Source organism: Athene noctua, chromosome 1 (genome assembly GCF_965140245.1).
Source record: "Athene noctua chromosome 1, bAthNoc1.hap1.1, whole genome shotgun sequence".
Lineage (NCBI taxonomy): Eukaryota > Metazoa > Chordata > Aves > Strigiformes > Strigidae > Athene > Athene noctua.
The window spans coordinates 51,140,997-51,158,826 of NC_134037.1; the positions used below are offsets into that span (position 1 = coordinate 51,140,997).

Below are 17,830 nucleotides of genomic sequence, written 5' to 3' on the forward strand. Positions count from 1 at the left end.
TTAATTCTGTAGTGATGAAAGTACTCGTCAGTGCCTCTGTCTAGCTGAAAGGATTACAGATTGTCTTTTTTATGGCAGTTAGGACACTACTGACCCTAAGCAACAAAATCTCAATATATGCAAGGAGAAATTATTTACATATTCGTATGAAATAAGACATCACCAGCTTCCACATGTGCACTCTCTTAATGTGCCTTTCACTGTAGGGCACCCACTGAAGGAAGAGGTTTCATGAACAACATTATCGATTTTTTTTTTCCTCCACCACAGCCCCGTCTTCTCTGAAAGAGGACCTAAATTCTAGTTGCTTTTAGGACATGCATGTGAACTTGTAAAACGCATTTGACAAAGTCTAGCAAGCGATTCTTCAAATTCTGGCAGATGCAAACTATATCACATAATTGGCTTTACCTTTTCCACTGTACAACACTCACAATTATTGTTAACGCTAAGAATATAATGTGTATTAGTTAACTAGAGCACACATTTGTTCCCACAACATATCCATTTTATTGTATCTGTTGACCTATATTAATGAAATGATGCATGGATTAAGACTTTAAACATCTTCAGTGGAAAGTGCTATTTTAAAATCTGACATATTTTGGCAGTTTCAAGTGCTGTAAAAGTCAAGCTCCTTCAACCTCCAACCCTAACACGGTGTTTGCCTCTCTTTCTACCCTGTTTTTATCCATATAAATACTAATAAAGCCACATGGAAGACCATACCTTTCAACTTCATATAATTGTAGTTAATTTATTAATATAAAACCTGAACTACACAAAACTCCTCTTCATGTACCTGTTTGCATAGCTGTATTTGAAAGAAGTTTTGCATTCTTTGTGTTCTTTAATCTATTGTTTAGAGAAACTGCTGTTTCATTTCACAGTTAAAAGAACTTAATTACTTGAATCATAGAGACATGAAAGGCAGGGGAAGGAAAGAAAACATCTCTCATTTTAAACTCTTGTTTCATGAGCTAATTTGATAGTATAACTTGAGAGTCCAAATATCTGAAATCTACTTCTGAGCATTTGAAACTTTGTATCTTTAACTTCTCTCAAGAGATATTACTCAGGTTTAGTGTGACATTTTGAAATGTCACCATCCCTGTCTCAAAACCAGAAGTTTTAATGCAAAATAGACACCTAACTGCTTTAATTCAGAAATCCGTTCTATATGTGATATGATATTCTAAGAACCTCTGTGCATACTTTTTCTCATTCTAAGGAAAGAAAAAAAAAAAAAAAAAAATCACTTCAGGAATCTCTTTCCTGTCCAAATAAACACGAACTGCTATAATCAATGGGTAAAGTCACTTTCCAAAAAGCCTTATTATTCTGATACAGCCACAAATTTTGAATCAAAAATATTGGGGGGGGGGGGATATTTTCCCATGAAATACACTTTTGCCATGTCAAGAAAATAACAGTGTTTTTTCAGTAAAGACAGTTTTGCTGAAAGGCTGAAGTTGGAAAAAGTGGTAGTACTTGACAGAGATCCACCCCATCTCCACATTTCATCCATTTGCAGCACCAGAGCAATGACACCCATGGGATCTCTCACAGTCACTAACGTGGTTCTTGTTCTAGCATAATCTGATAATCATCAATATTAGACTTCTACTAGTATGTAATCAGTTTTAACATCTACATATGGCAGCATAGGAATAAATACATTCTGTAAGCTACTGCTAAATTTACAAGCAAACTAACATCTAGGTTCTTTAGAGAGTTTAAAATGATTACGTGCAAAAATGTCAATTTGGAAAGTACCTATGAAAGGGATTAATCTATCCTTTTCTGGTCCAGTCCCTTGATTTGGTAAAGTATCACTGACAGGCTGTAAGATTTGCTTAAAACATTCTCTAAAGTGAATAGGCACGTTTTAGGCCTAGAAGTCTTCTAACAGTGTGCTAACACATTTGTACAGCCAAGATGCAGATTTTCCTAAATATCAAAACTGAAAAAACATCAGCTATCATCAGTGCCATAAACAAGGAGTTGTCACTCAGACATCATTCACCATATAAGGAAATTAAGGAAAAAAAAGGCCATAATTATTATGCAGGATATAAATAATACTGGAAGTGATGATCAAGAGTCTTCATCAGCTGATGGGTATCTGGCTGTAAGAGCAAAACACGCAGGAACACAGAACTGAAAGAATTTTTCCAGTCACTGATCCCAGTAATAATCAGTTCTCCTTTTTACAGCTTAACCTTTACATTGGCTTGCTCCACAGCTCCCAAAACCCTTAGTCCAGAAGTAAGTGGGTTTGAAGTATCTCAGTAGTTTTCCTTTCCATAAGTTTATTAATGGCTAGTTCATACTGCATGTTCCTGGTGCCTGATCTGTCCTTAAGATTTAATATTTCTTCATATTCCTGCAAGATCTCCCAATCACACCAACACAAAGACCCAGCAGTATTTGCATTTCTGTCACTAAGGCAGTGCAGTCCCTATACCAGCCCAAATCTCTTCTTTCTGCAGGAGCATTCGGACTCTTCCCCCCTCAGTATTCCGTGTGAGAACCACTGCCCTTGCAGGCAAACAATTCCCCGCTTTTTTCTGAATTTTCTGTACCTGATGGCAACCCAGAATTACAGGTGTTTTAGCAGCATAACACTGTTGTACAAGCTCTACTCATTTCCCAACAGAAATCCTTCTCCTTAGGCCCTGAGCCTACTCTATTCAGTTCAACGTTATCTCCCATTCCTCATTTTTCAGGGCTACCAGGCTTTCAGATGTCAAACTCACGTTCTCCCCAGTAGTGGCAATGTCATCCAACTTTTTACCAATACTTTTTTTTTTCCCAAAAAGAATGAATGGAAATTAAAACTAAAATAACCGATTTCTAGCACTTAATGAAAAGTCATCACCTTGTCTGCTGAGTGACAGCCAGTGGTATCAAAGAAGTAATTGGAAAATTCACCCTTTCTTCACTGAACATTTAAAAATTGAGGTAGTCATCATCAAACAACACGAAATACAGTGAAGACAGCAACAATATCTGTATTTTGCTTTTTTTTAAACTGTAATTTAACTTGCTCATGAGATAGACTTAAATTCTAAACATAGAGAAGTATGCATGTACTTAGCACCTTTCCTTATTATGGAAATTAATTCAGGGAGCACTATGTTAGATTCTGACCAGTCTAGACCAAATCTCCTTTTTCCAGAAGTTACAGCATTTCAAAGTGAAGAAAAATATTTTTCTTAAGGCACAACACACCTTCTGTTGCTATTGTTATTCACAAACCAAGTAAAAGAAACTACAAAAATGTGATTTAAATCAGGTAAAGCAAAGACATCACTTAATTTTTGTGATGACGTGCTTTTGTTTAGATACATCACCCAAGCAGCTCTTTAAGACATTCCTACTTAAGTATTAACTAAATGTTTTTGTCACTCCATGACAAACATCTTTATTTGGTTGGAAATAAAGACAGACTCCAACTTTGTTTTATTTTTTAATAAAGTTTAAATAGTTAAAATAAGAGGAAAGAGTATGTTTTAAAGCCAGGCTATTTCTTTGTTCCATGCTAGGCCTTAAAAGTTGGATTTACTAGCAAATATGGGCCATGAGAAGAGAGCTGTATACTTAAAATGCTGGTGCTGAATATATTAAAATAGCCAGTAACTTACTCCAGCTTACCTTAAAACAAAGGAACCACAATCTTCACAGTTTAAATGTACTGCCTCTTATCCTGATTAATGAAAAAAATTATCCCTACAAAATACCTTTTTTTAATATGAACTCTACAAAATATTTGCTTTATCCATTGGACTGAAATTCTCCAGAATATTTAGATGTGTCTGCCTAAGAAAGTTTATAAATGCCAATCCAATACTGTAACAAAAATTCCAAACAACTGGAAATCAGAATAACTCAACCAAATCATCCTACTATAAGAATATTATATTTCAATTCTGCATAAACACAGATCAGCATGGTTTGGTTTTAAAATTTCTTCATGATCCACAGAATACAGCACAGGTTTATTTCACTATTACCTTTTCCCTTCCATTTCCTTAATGCTATTTCCTCATTTACATTTAAAACACTATCTAATTTGTCTCCTGACTTTTTCTGTCCTTAGGGCTTTTTTAAGCTTCAATTCTATCCTCACCCAAAGAGATCCTTTCTCTCTTGCTTGTTAAACAGGCTTTTGTTTGTTTGATTGATTTTTGTTTTCTTCTTTTTCAGATACAGGTAAGTATCCTACCATAAAGGGAGCATGGATATGAATGGGAACAGCACTGAGAGTTAACAAGACATTTGCAAGCCAAGACTTTGAGTAGAAACTCCGCTACTGTTTTTGAAAGACAATGTCATGCTTTCTTTATATTTGATAATATTTGACATATTTGATAATATGTCTAGTATAAACATAGTCTTGTGCCACAAACAGCAGACAAAGCAATATAGCACACAGTTTGATGAATTCAGCGTAACGCAAAAAAATGGTAGAGTCCTAGTAGCAGCTGCAATGGTAACAAACATTTAGAAAGCAAAGTGATCCAATAACCTAAAAATACATCTGCTAAACTCAGGAAAAATCTGTGCAATGAGATTAGAAGCTTCCAAATTTCAGACTGATTGCTCAGGGACTGCAGTAGAAAACTAAATTCAGATGTAAGGAAGTATTATCTTGGAAAAGCCTCAGCTTTCCAAAATTCAAAATTATTAAAAAGCAATACATCTGTTCATCATTCTATGATTTAACTGTTTTCTACTCTATGGGAATAAACAGCAGGATACAATAATTTGCAACATCCGTTTACTTTTTTTTTAAAAACTTTTTAAACTAAATTAATAAAATATTTTTACAGAAAAAAAATATTTAGATGAGCACAAAGAAATGCCATGACAAATCCTGAGACAAATTATCCTATGTATTTGCTAGTCTATGAAAACTGGTTTGAATAATAAACACATTGGAGTATTCAGTGACAGCATACAAAGCAAAAGTATTTGTAAATTATTAAGTTGCGCATGTTTTTAAATGACAAAACATGCTCATGAGTTTACTTTAAAATCTCTCACTGCTTGTTATCAAAGTTAAAAGATCATTTGCATACCAATACACATACTGTAAACATGAACTTCTCATTAAGGAAAGATGGGTTTACAGTAACTTGATCTTTTACGAAAAGCTATTGGTAACTGAAACTCTCAGTGTCTAACTTTCTAGAAAATTAAACCAATGTTTCCACTCTCAAAGTTGAAACACTACCTCTTTAGGAAACAGACCTGTTTATTTGTTAATCAGAAATACAATCAAGTGGCATATTTCCATTTGCTCTTCAGCTGAAGGTTTCAGCTTCATTATATTTTACAAGAAAACAGGAGACTTGCAGAGGTACTGTAAATTCTTCCATATTGCAACTGATTTAATTACAGTGGTGAAGAAAAGCAGTGGTGATGCAAAATAAGATCAGCCCAATTGCCCTTATCTGATGATAGGATCTCTCTTCCTGTTTGGCTTGCAGCAGTGAGGACTTCTTGTTTCAGTTTTTTTGTTGGTGTTTTTTTTTGTTGTTGTTGTTGTTGTTGGGTTGGTTTTTTTTTTTCCTGGTCAGGCTGCCTCTGTCAAGACTGACAGAAGCAAGAAGTTGACATGCCCTTACAATTCCAGCTTGAGAATGATTCTCATGCCAATATAGCTGAGTTTCAATCAGTAGGTCGGGGAATGATACTAATGTGGAGAAAATTATCTGGATAGCTCATATGTTCACTTAGCCACTGTATGGGTGTTTCCAGCATTGGCTCAATTCCATGAATCATCACTTGAGTCTTCTGCTCTCCATCTAATTCAAAGAAAAAGAGAAACCACTAGTATACCGTTCAAAGTTCACAGAAACATTAAACATTTACTTATACTTAATTTACAGTAGATTTAACTGATGTTACAGAGTTTAACATTTAACAGAACAAAAAGCAGAAAATATTGGTATGGAGGATGCTGAGATTTCTATCATCTAAAACAGAAACTCTTAAAATTAATTCCAAGAAAACATTGGGTTAAAATGGAACTTAAAGAAAGTGCTACTCTTCTTATTAGTTGCAAGGGGTTTTTTCCCTACAGTGATCACAGCTTGGTGTCAACACAGTTAAGGCACATCCATCTCGCCTGGCTATAAACCATATGAATTTTACACAGATCATGCTTAAGATGTTGAAATTCCTAAGATGTATTAATAAAGTTATATTCTTAATCCTGCAATCTCCTGGAAGAGCTGGACTACATGTAATATGTCACACATATAATGTTCCTGAAGTAATTTTGTTTTGCTAAGAATAATTTACTTGTCTCTAGCAATATTTCAGACTTGCTCAGAAGGCTGAGTTGGCACCAACTTTTTCTCACTTAGTTTCATCTCTTGGAAAAGCTAAGTTAGCAAATGATTCCCAGTATGACAAGAATATTTTCTAAGAATATTTCAATTCTTTTTATTTATACTTGTCCCGGAGGATGCAAGTACTTTGATCCTTTGATTCAAATGATGGGAACCAGCTAAAGCAACTGACATAACTGTCATGAAATGAACTAAAAAAAACAAAAAATGAAAATTTATTTCAGAGACTGGAGATGAGAAGAGCATCTGAAATATGCTTCAAATAATGGTTAGGGGGGAAAAAAAAAGTAGGCAGTGACCTTTTACTGTTTTTATACTATACTCTGGCATTCTCACATGGACCTACCACAGTAAAATCCACATTCAGTGCTTCAAAATATCCCTGCCTTCTCTAATCAGCGTTTTATACCCCCCTCAGCTGTCTATATTACAGAACAAACCATTGCGCTGCCAAAGAGTTGCATGGAAGAGAGCAGAATGTAGAAGTGAAGGTACCATTACTAGCTCTTTCAGTCAGCTACCGCAGTTGTAGCATAACTCCTATTTTATAGCATAGATAAAATCTTAATTTATTTGGTAATCAAAATGATTTGACAGCTGCCTGAGGAAGTTTGTATTATACCCAGGTATCTATGCCAACACAGGCTAAATTAGACTAGGAAGAACCATCCTTGAACATGATGTTGACTTTATGCTAGTAACAATTCTTCCTGCAAAAGCAGACAGTTATGTTTGCCTAAAATAAAACATCATACATTATTTACATGTTACCTACATACAATATCATATTCTGTACAAACTATTGATTAAATATATAAAGCCCGATTCTCTAAATGGCATAGTATAGACATCATTACACTAAATTAAGCATGAACAATTGCTGGTTTCTAGTTTTATTGCAGACAGATCAGAAGAATGCAGCATGTAATTTAAAAATAAACTTCTGGTATTTCTAACCAAAGCAGGTATTTATTGGGCTGAAACATTACCAGTCAGACTGTCAAGAGTATAAACTCCAAAAGAAAAGACTTAGAAACCAAGTTTTTATACTGAGAAGTTAGGGAACATCTAAATATTTTTAATTTCAAGTAATTCCCAAATATATGTATTTAACACTTTTAAATTCAAATCTATCTATGGTATTCCATAAATTTGCCACAGAGATGGTGACATTTTTTTACATTTCATAACAGTTAATTTTCAGAAACAACTAATTTGCATACACAGATGGCAGAATGCTATTTTGGCATTAGTACTGTGCTAGCCACCTATATATAGCTGACTCTTCTTAGCAAAAACTTGCACAAAAAATAGATTAAAAGCTTTAGAACCTCAGTATAATTTTCTTGCCATTGGAGGAAAGGCTTTTGAGTAGTAAACACTTTATCTTTTATTTCACTGTGTGACAGAACATTTTTGGATGTGTGTGCATGTGCATACTAACTTAATGCCTCTTGCTTAAAAATGAAATGCAGTTAATTTGGGTGTCCCCATTCCCTGCTCTCTACCCAACTTTGTCCCTTTCTCATACAGATCTTTTATTCTGTTCCTCAGCAAACTGAGAAAGTCTCAGAGGTCAATGTAGAATTTACAGTTTAATTAAAGTCTAAATCTCTGCATTAGCATTGTTTGTCCTTTAGTATTATCTCTGACAAAGCATCACTTCTCCTTAATGCCTTTTCCCCTTGAGGCCTGACTAAAGAGATCTTATCTACCAATTCTGTATTTACTGTAGCAGCCTTTCACAAAATCCATTGTTTTTACTTCAGCATTCTTCCCTCCTTTTGTTACTAAAGACCATAAACTCTCACTTAAGTCGCATTTAGCCAAACTTTCCTCAACTTTCCTGTTTTCAGTAACCTCCCCATTTTGAATCACATTCAGAGCCTCTCTCCTATAGATGGCTCCTCCACTTTGTGTAGCAAAAAGTTGTCAACAGCAAATACACAAAAAAACCCCCCTAGAAAATATTATTCTTTTCTCAACAGACATCTAATTTTTATCCAACATTACCACTGTGATCTGGGTTCTGGATGACTTGCTAGCTGTCAGGAAAGCTTCAGCCACCTGATATGTAGATATAATAGATTTACAAAACATTTTTCCTTTCATTACTTTTCATAGTCTTAAGAGCTTATTGATGCATCTTGACACACCAAGTGCTGTCCTCTTCTTCCACAACCCATATTCTATGATAACAAGAAGTCTTTTTAGACTGACAAAATGCCTCTATAGAAGTGTGCAGATTGCTAAACACAACATCCATTTAAATTACTGTTGTAAGATTTAAATGACTTAATTACAAAGATTAATGCCATTCTGTGTCATTGGACCAGGTCTATAAAAATTAGGGCAAATAACTCTGCTTGTCTGTAGTGCACAGGGTCCAGACATGATAATATCATTATTGACAGTGCCCATTTTACAATATTCAGTAATGTAGTAAAAAACACACCCCATGATTTCCTCAAAAACAAGAAGTTCAAATTTTCCAGTCACCTCATTGACTTTTTTTTCCCTTTTAAGATCATAATAGAACTGAGTTACATGTTAGCTATCATATGACCTAAAGATGGTTTCTTTTACTTTGTTGCAGATTAATCTCAGGAAGATGATGAAGTGGAAGTATCATAAAAATAAAAGCATAGAAATACAGGTTTCATAGGCAGTTTTCATAATGTGTGTGCATAGTAACTATTTACTTAAAATCAGAGTATTTTTATTACTGAAGTGATGCACAAATAAATACTGTTTTGGCATTTACAAAAAAAAAAGCCTCAAAACCAATGGAGTGGTTGTCTGATGACGAAATTATTTTTCTTTGCTTTCCTTGTGGAAATCCACAAATACAGAAGGCACTACAGCCTCAAGGAGTCACTACTGGCAAGTGATAAGCACAGATTATAAAGATTTCTGGCAAAATTTAACAATATTCCATCTCCAGAAAGCAAATAATTATGGTTACATGTTGTGCACTAAGACATTGTTGAGACATTTCGGATCACTTAATTTAGACACTAACTCAAAAGGCTGCAACACTTAAACTAGGTATCTAACCCAGGCTAATAAATCGTACCATATCAAGTCAGAAGATTTTTCCAACTCTGTCCATAAAATGGAGAGAAACAGGCAGCTCTCAAGTGAAGGGTTTAAGAAGTCTGCTTCTCTATCATCTATAAGGTGCCTCAGTGTTCTGATCAGGAAACCACCATGATCCAGCCAAAAAAAGTATTGGCAAAGGACTGTCTTTTGCAGATAGACATCTGCTGAAGGTAAGCAAGAGATAATGGCTATTGCATCTCAACAGTCCTTGAGGCAGTGGCTCAAAGCACACCTCAACCTAAGGCAGCTGGAGTCCACTCTCCCTTCTTTAAGAAGAGTGTCCTAACTACTACAATATTTGCTGCTAATTCCAAGATTCCTCTGAAAACCCTTAATGTTCAAGAATCAGTAAGACACAGAGAAAGAATAAAGGAGAGAAAATCTGTAGTCTTTAGAGAAGGTAGGAAGACGTGCAATGTCATGGTATTACATGATAACTTTTTCTATTTCCTTTAGCTATAAGTTATTGCTTGCAGAGTAAACCACTCAATATTAGGAAACAAAAGTATTTAATTAGCTGATTAAGCAGCAGTTCAGATTGTTACATATACCCCTGCTGCAATCTACACACATTTTCCTACTGAATTATCTTTTTATTTAGAAAGGAAGAATTAAAGATGAAGGGAAAAGAAGAGATTGTTTTTGAGATAGATTCAAGCACTTAAGAACAGAATAGTGAGAAGGCACTACTTCTGGCAAAGGTACATATTTCAGCCATTTTTCACTGAGATCAGCACCACAATACTCACCAATGCTGCACCTACATACCCTCTTTCACCTACAGCCAGACTACCTCTGTGATGCACCACTTAAAATTCTTTAGTGGAAACACCTCCCTTCTGATTTGTGGCCTCTAGCAATCACCTGTCAGGGTAATTTAGCTGTCTTAAATTCTCTCACTGACAGACAATACAAGATATTCAGGATTTAGCAAAAATGTCCCTAGAGTACTTTGATTAGAATCCTCTGAATGCAAGTCCTCTGCATAGCAAGTCCCAGAACCTGCCTGTAGTCATCAAAATGGACAATGCAGAAACCACAGCTTCTTACTCAGGGCAGCACCACTTAAAAAATTGGCTTTAAAACCCTAAAAAGGGAAATAGAACCCTGTGCTTCAAAGCAGGAGCAAACAATGCACTTCTTGCATGATACAAGGCCACGGGACTATATTGGACAAGGACACTAAAAAGTGTAAAGAGTAACTATAACTAAGGAAAGTGTCTACCAGTAGCAGCCTTATGAACAATAGAACTAGTTTCCAGCTGTGAAGTGAGCCGTAAACATTTGCTTGCTTATCTTCAGAATAGATCGTATGTTTTGGATTAGATGATACTAAAGGTATTCCTGACAATAGGTTATACCCACACTGTAGAAAAACTCATCTTGGGTCAGTGTTACAAGGAGCAGAGTTCTCCTTTTGTGGCTGTGGTGTAGTTGCTTTCCCTTCCACCCTTCCTGCTCCTCAGATTACCAGACAGGAGAATAGGCCTTTAAGTGCAGGTACCCTGAAGCAGTCAGAGCACTCCTTAACAGCATGTGCTCAGCAGCTGGTGCCTGGGACATCTCTGAATCTGAAGAAACATCTTCACTAGGAACATTTTAGTCTACTTCTTTAGGATCTCTTAGGAAATTACTTACAGATACATAGCTTTCAGTAATGTGCTTCATGTGTAGATGCAGCCACTAAATTCATTACTGACAGATACTGCTGACTCAATTTTTAAAGTCTAAAGACAAAGCTGGGTGGGACTAAGTCCCTGGCAAGCAAAGGTGAAAATTTTCTTCCTGAAAGCAGACTTCTGGTCTAGCACAGAGGATTGCATATGAAACTATTTGCAACCATTTACAAAAGACTGCACTATATTAGCAAGCAAATTCAAAGACTATGTTCTAACCTGTAACCACAGGCGGTAAGAAAGAATTGGATAGTAGTTGAAGTTATCTGTCCTCTCTCTAGGCACCTCAGGTTGGATATTCTAGGATGTACAGAGAAGAGACAGCCCCAGACAAGCCCCATAGTCTAAAGAAGTATTCCAGCGACTCCTGCATCAGTAGTAGAATATAAACAAACAAGCACTTGATGAACATACTTCACTTTCTACACTTTTAAGTAGGTAACATCTCTAAAAAACCCCAAACCCTCAATATTGTCAGCAATGTTCAGTCTGATACACAGATCTTTTAACTACTAGCACTGAAACTGATGAATATCATCTAACTTGTCCAAAACCGAAACCAGCTCCAACATCTGATATTAAAATTGGCAATGAGTGGATACCATTTACAGCAAAACAAGCTTCACTATTATTTTCATTGCGTGTGCTACAAAAATCACATGTGCCCATAAAATATCCATAAACTTCAAAAAAATTAAGCTAAGGGGTATTTATGAACATCTTGACATCACTTTTGTAATATTTACTTTAGCCAGATACCATATCTTTTTTAAATTTATGGCAAAATATTTCTTTGCTCAGTGAGCAAGCTTAGCTACAGAATGAATTCTACCCATCTATAAATCAAATATTCACCCTTGGTATTTCTTTTATATATATAGTTTTAAAAAAATAATTATAACATATTATTTCAGGCTTTTCCATTCATAAAGTCAAATCTAACCGGAACATGTCTGCAGTCAGTTTCTGGCATGTGTATATGTAACAGCAACCAAAGTACAGACACATGGCAAGATGTTCAGATTCCACAGTAATGATGACCTCAGTACACAGGTCTCAAATAGAAAAACAAACTTGTATTTTAAACAAATCTTACCTACTCATCTGAGTACTAACAGGTGTTCAGTACCTATGAACTTTTATGGGAAGTGCATACCAAAAAAGCTGAGCTTGGTCAAATCTTGGCCAATCAATCACTTGCTCTTTGAATGAATGCAGCACAAGTACTACTTGTGAAGAATCTACTTAAGAAATGATAGCTTTGAGGTCTAAGGTTACTACAGATTCTATTGAGCAGGGGTTTTTTTTAGTCAAAATTTTAAAAATAGTAATAAAATCTGAGCATGAGTTTTCAGAAGCTTCACACTAGCCTATTTCAGTGACCACATTCCAGGTTTTCCTTACTTTATCATGAATTCCACCCTATTGCAAAAAGGACCCTGCTCACCACAGTAGTAGGGTCCACTGCTAGAAGTGACTCATTTTCCATAGCAATCTTAATATACTTTTCACCTCAATTTAATCACACAAACTACCAAAATCCTTATTTCCTTCCTCTCCCCTAATTCAGAATAATTATCAGTTTAAACAGAAACACAGATGACATATTGGACCACAATCAGCAAGATATGCTGTTCAGTATCCTCTTACCAAGAGCAAGAACACACAAAAAATTCTGCAAAGCCGATGCTAAAATAGCCTAGCCACAACAAAAAGTTCATCTGAACTCAAAAATTTAGGGGCTGATATGTGACGCAAAAGCACAGGACTTTTCCTTCCTGCCTATATATCTCACCAGCCCTGGGAAAAACCACTGATGCTGATTTCAGGTGAAGAACTTGCACACATAAAAACATGGTCAGTGCATCATTCAGAACAAGTCTTTTTCTTCAAAATTATTCTGTATCTGGAATAAACACAAGATGTGTTGGAGAATACGAACTTCAGTTCCTGGATATAAACTAACTGCCCAATATGAATATAAATAAACAATCAGGTAGCTCTGGTTAACTCACAGCAACAAGACGACATCTCTCATTTTAACCACTGGTAGTAAGATGAGTTCAGTTGCTCAAACTGAAGGTCACAGTTTTCCTAAATACACGTTCTCAGCTCTGGATATTCTTGATATCGACACAGATATCCCAGAGAGCTTTCAAGTAATGGCAAGTTCCTGTCCTCAAAGACAACTAATGTTAAATAAAATCCACAATTTTGTATTTTATTTAAAAATCTCTTTTAAAAGGAATGTTAATTTTTATTAGGTTTTCTGAACGACTCCTTACAGGTAACAGGAGTGCTTCATCTATCTTTTCCAACTCATTATTTTGATTTTTAAAATTCTTCTTCAAAATAAACAGTTCAAAACATCAGTCCCTCTCCATCATGGAGTGCTTTGTCATGCATATTAAGTGTCAATTTTGCCTTTACGGTGCCTTGATATCATCTGACCAGAGCCCCTCATAAGAACTACTGCTTCTTATTCCAAAATGCTATGATAGAACTAGATCTTTATCAGCCTCAGTGAACTCTGTTCTTGCACAGTACTTAACTACAGAAGCCCACCTCCAGGCAAGATATCTCAAGTATTCCTCCATTTTGACACTGTCATGAAGTCCATATTCACTGATTTCACTTTAATTATTGCTGTATTTCTTTACGTGGTTATGACACAGGTCAGTTGGCTGATCTCTACATGATCTTCTCATGGTATAAACATCTCCTGCCTGACTTTAGACAATGTGGCTTAAAGGAGAGGAAAAAAGTTTCTTTGCCACAGTTCTTAGTATGATTACATTCCCTGGATTATATTCCAGCACAGTACTAGCCTTCTCTATCCTCAAAATTAAAGTAGATGAATATGCAACTTTATTATCCACATTATCATGAAATACTGCAATAAAAATCAAATACTTGGCATCACCCCTATTCATAATTTTCTTCTCTATGCTATTTTTCCTCTGTTATTATTTCTAGTCATCTTCTACCTCAAGTCTATCCTTAGGTGAGGTAGTCACATTTCTGAAACATAACAAAAAATGTGGATTAAATTTATCACCACAAGCAAAAGTTTATTACACTTCGGAGTAGTTTGTGACAAATTGGGTTACACTTCTAATCCAGCAAGTACGTAAACTATCTAGAAAACTTTTTTCTATTCTACTGAAAAAAGTTTTAGAGAAAGTGAATTTGGCTTCAAACACCAGTAAAACCAGGTTGCCTGAGCAGACTATTTTTTAACAATTCTCCATGCAGTCCAATACAGTTAAAACACTGACAGTAATGCCATCTAAGACAACCAAGGGGATTTTTCCTTCTGTGAAAGAGTTCATGCAGCTCAACTGAAAAGCAGAGGATGAAAATGAAAGCTTTACTTAACTACACTTAGTTGTTCTTTCTTTTTAAAAATTTTTATTCTTGTCTATTTAATAGAAGCTTTTTAATGGGGTTGTTGTAATAAGTCCCAAACTAATTTATGACAGAACCCTAAAATACTCTCCTTAAATATCTATCATTTTAGTAGCTAAAAGGTTTTAGAAGACCTTACAATGATTGAGCCTGAGATGCTTCCCATCAAACATGTAGCTTCAGGCAGAAAAGAAAAAAAAACGAATAATTTTATAAGATTAAACTCCTAGGAAATACTCTTATACTCCTTCTTACTTGGCATGAGTGCTTTAGCCTCAGTCCTGAAACAAGCAATAAACCTGTGCAGATTTATAAAAGACTGGGGTGAGCAATTGAAGTTTATAAAACAATTTTCTGCAATACTTTAAGTTGGTCTATGCACATGTGAACAAAGTGGCAAAGTTCACTGCAAATCATGCTGCTGTTCCATGTAACGAGCAAGCACACAATACATTTATGCGTCCAAGGAACAGGCAAGGTGTGCATTAGAAGATAAGCACTTGAATGAATGACAAATTGAGCCCAACTCATCCATGATATGTTTTCCATTGTTGAAGGAGAGCTAAATCACTTTTAGGAGCTGTGTAGCTTTTTTAAACAGCAGGCATCTTGACTTACAAAAAGTTAACCCTTTCATGCACTATGTCCTTAACTAGATTTAAGGTTTCCCTTCCCTCTAAACTGTGTACAACTGACCTTCAGAAATTAAGGCTATCTCTGTGTACAGCTAGGGAGCTAAATGTGATCAATATGGCTCTAAAAAAATTAAACATGTGATAAAGATCTTTCTCTATAAAGACTGGTATAAAGCAAATCAATCTGCTGTAAAAAACCTCTTGTTGCTAATACTTCATGAGAACTTTTATAGCGTAATTTTTTTTTCAAAATACTGTTACGCCAAACAATTAAATAGCAAATTCTCTATACAACCATATTATATATTTTCTGTTCATATACTTTTAAAGTTTTTTAATGGCATTCTTGAACTTTCAACCTCCATTTTATTTCAATTTCAAGTTACTATAATTCACATCATGCCCATAAATATTCTTCAATACTAATGGTCGTTCATCTTTTATAATGAATTTTTCAGCTAATCAAATGATGAACTATTCCTAGCAAGGCAAAGCAAAGAGTAACTGTTGCTGCAAAATCATTATCAATGCAGAAAAGACCAGCACATTTACTTGTTTTCATCAAGCCATAATGCTAATTGATAGTTTATTTGTCCAGTTTAATAAATCAAACTCAAAAGTGGACATTCAAACATAATTAGTTTAAAAACATTTGCCTGAAAAGTGATAAGCGATATATACAGATCAAAGGCTTAATGGTTGCTATTTCATGTTTTGTACCTTCCCCCATTTAACTGGAGAAAAATAAACTAGTTTTGCCTTTATTTAAGTGCTACTTCCAGTAATATTATGATGATATTTAACAAAGTAAACAACTTCACAAGAAAATTAGCAATAAAAATGGAGATGAGCTATTCAATTAACCACAAAGTATGGATAGTTTTGTTCCATGTCTGACAAATTCTTCAACCTCTGCTAAGCTGATCAGTAAAAACTTGCCTAATTGAATCCATCGATGTGAAAAACCACAGGCTCAAGTCTGTACTGCATACATCAAGCTGAAGGATTTCTGCTTCAGCCATGGCGGTAATAGTCAGTGGGGTCAGGTCAAAGAGGGTTAAAGTGAGTCAGGATATAGCCAAAGGAATACATCAAACACTGATTTTAAAAGGGCAATTAATCTTAGACAGAAATGCTTCCTGGGGAATGAGATCTCAATCTTAAGAGCACACTACATGATGTAGCAGTAAAAATGTACATATACAAGCTTAGAGAGCTTTCATCCTGTGATCACAAACAGAAGGGGAGTGCTGTTTATCAGAGAAATACAAACCCTTGCTAAAATACTTACATTAGCTTCTTCCGGGCCCTTGCTCATTGAAAAATAAATTCCTTAATGAGCAGGCAATAGAGTTTGCACACATGAAGTATCTTTTCTGTACATGCACTGTAAGTTCTTTTGAACAGCTAGTAGATTAAAGTATTTAGAGATCTCTACCACAGTAAAATTAAAGAATTTACTCTTGAAAAATTCAGGAAAGAGTGGATAAAGGAGTAATGGAATACCTGAATGACTCTTTACACTGAACAGTAACTTTTAAAACAAATAAGTAATCGCCTCCCCCCAACAGCTACCTCTTCAGAGTTAAGATTGGAAGTGAATTTTCATCAAAAGCTCATTTTAATTTTTCCATTCCAAAATATCACAAGAGTTTCAAAGCTGATAGATTATCATATAATCTTTATTTTTAAAGAAAGTTTGACTAGTAACATAAGTATTTTTTTTATTCGTGTTCAGAAATTTTCCACCTCACGGCAGAAAAGTAGATTCATAAAACTTACAACACGTACATACAACATATGCAAACAGAATTTGTTAAGTTAGTACCATTAATTAGTTTGCAATATTACTAAGCTATGTGGAGAAAACACTTCAGGTACATAGCTCTGAAATGAGTTACAGCTGATTTTGCTGCGTTAGGTTACAATTTTGAAGAGAGCTGGCTTTGCAACCACCCTTCCATCTGAGAATACTGATCCCCAGTATCACAAGTGGCAGAATGGCATCTATCTGTGTATCTGGTCCATACATCTGGCTTCTTTGCTTAAAATGCCAGTGAGTAACAATTTGCATTAAGATACTGGACTTAGTGAAGTTTCCCAAAGTGTAGCCACCCATTGCATTTCCCATTGTAAGTTTGGTGATGACACCATCAGGAAGAAGGGCAAGGAGTGTAAGGGGCATTCAAGTCTTCCATGACTATAGCACCTCTGTGCATATGCCAAGCTGCTGCATAAGACTCTGGCTTTGACATTAAAAAACAGTTTTACCGTTGTTTTCTTACAAATATCCTCCAAATTGCTACAAGTGCCAAATAAGATAGAAAGTACAATTTATCCACTGAATGTGAAGTTATCAAAATCTCTGTTTAAAATGACGTGTTCAAGAGAGGGACAACTACTATTTACAAGTGCTTATCCTTAAAGAAGAGAATCTTTAAAGAAGAGAGTAGGACACAGTAAATAGTGTTTATTAGTGGATTACTCTGCTTTACATTATTGGTAAGGCTCCTACTTTTCTCTTAATTATTTTTTGTAGGTCCTTAAATTTGAAGGTTCTCTTTAGTCCTTTAAGATGTTTATGTCCTGGGAAACTCAGGTTATACCTATACGCATCAAGGCAGAATAGAACAAGACTGCAAGAGAG

General features: G+C 35.3%; 1 protein-coding gene across 1 annotated transcript in view; it reads right to left on the bottom strand.

The window, feature by feature from the left end:
• Nucleotides 1–3,019: 3,019 nt before the first annotated feature.
• The window catches only part of ATG5 (autophagy related 5), an 84,607-nt gene continuing 69,796 nt past the window's right edge, over nt 3,020–17,830 (bottom strand). The window contains exon 8 of the mRNA XM_074896108.1: nt 3,020–5,813. Coding sequence (XP_074752209.1) covers nt 5,677–5,813 — 137 coding nt within the window. The 3' untranslated portion in view covers nt 3,020–5,676. The remainder of the gene's footprint in view (nt 5,814–17,830) is intronic.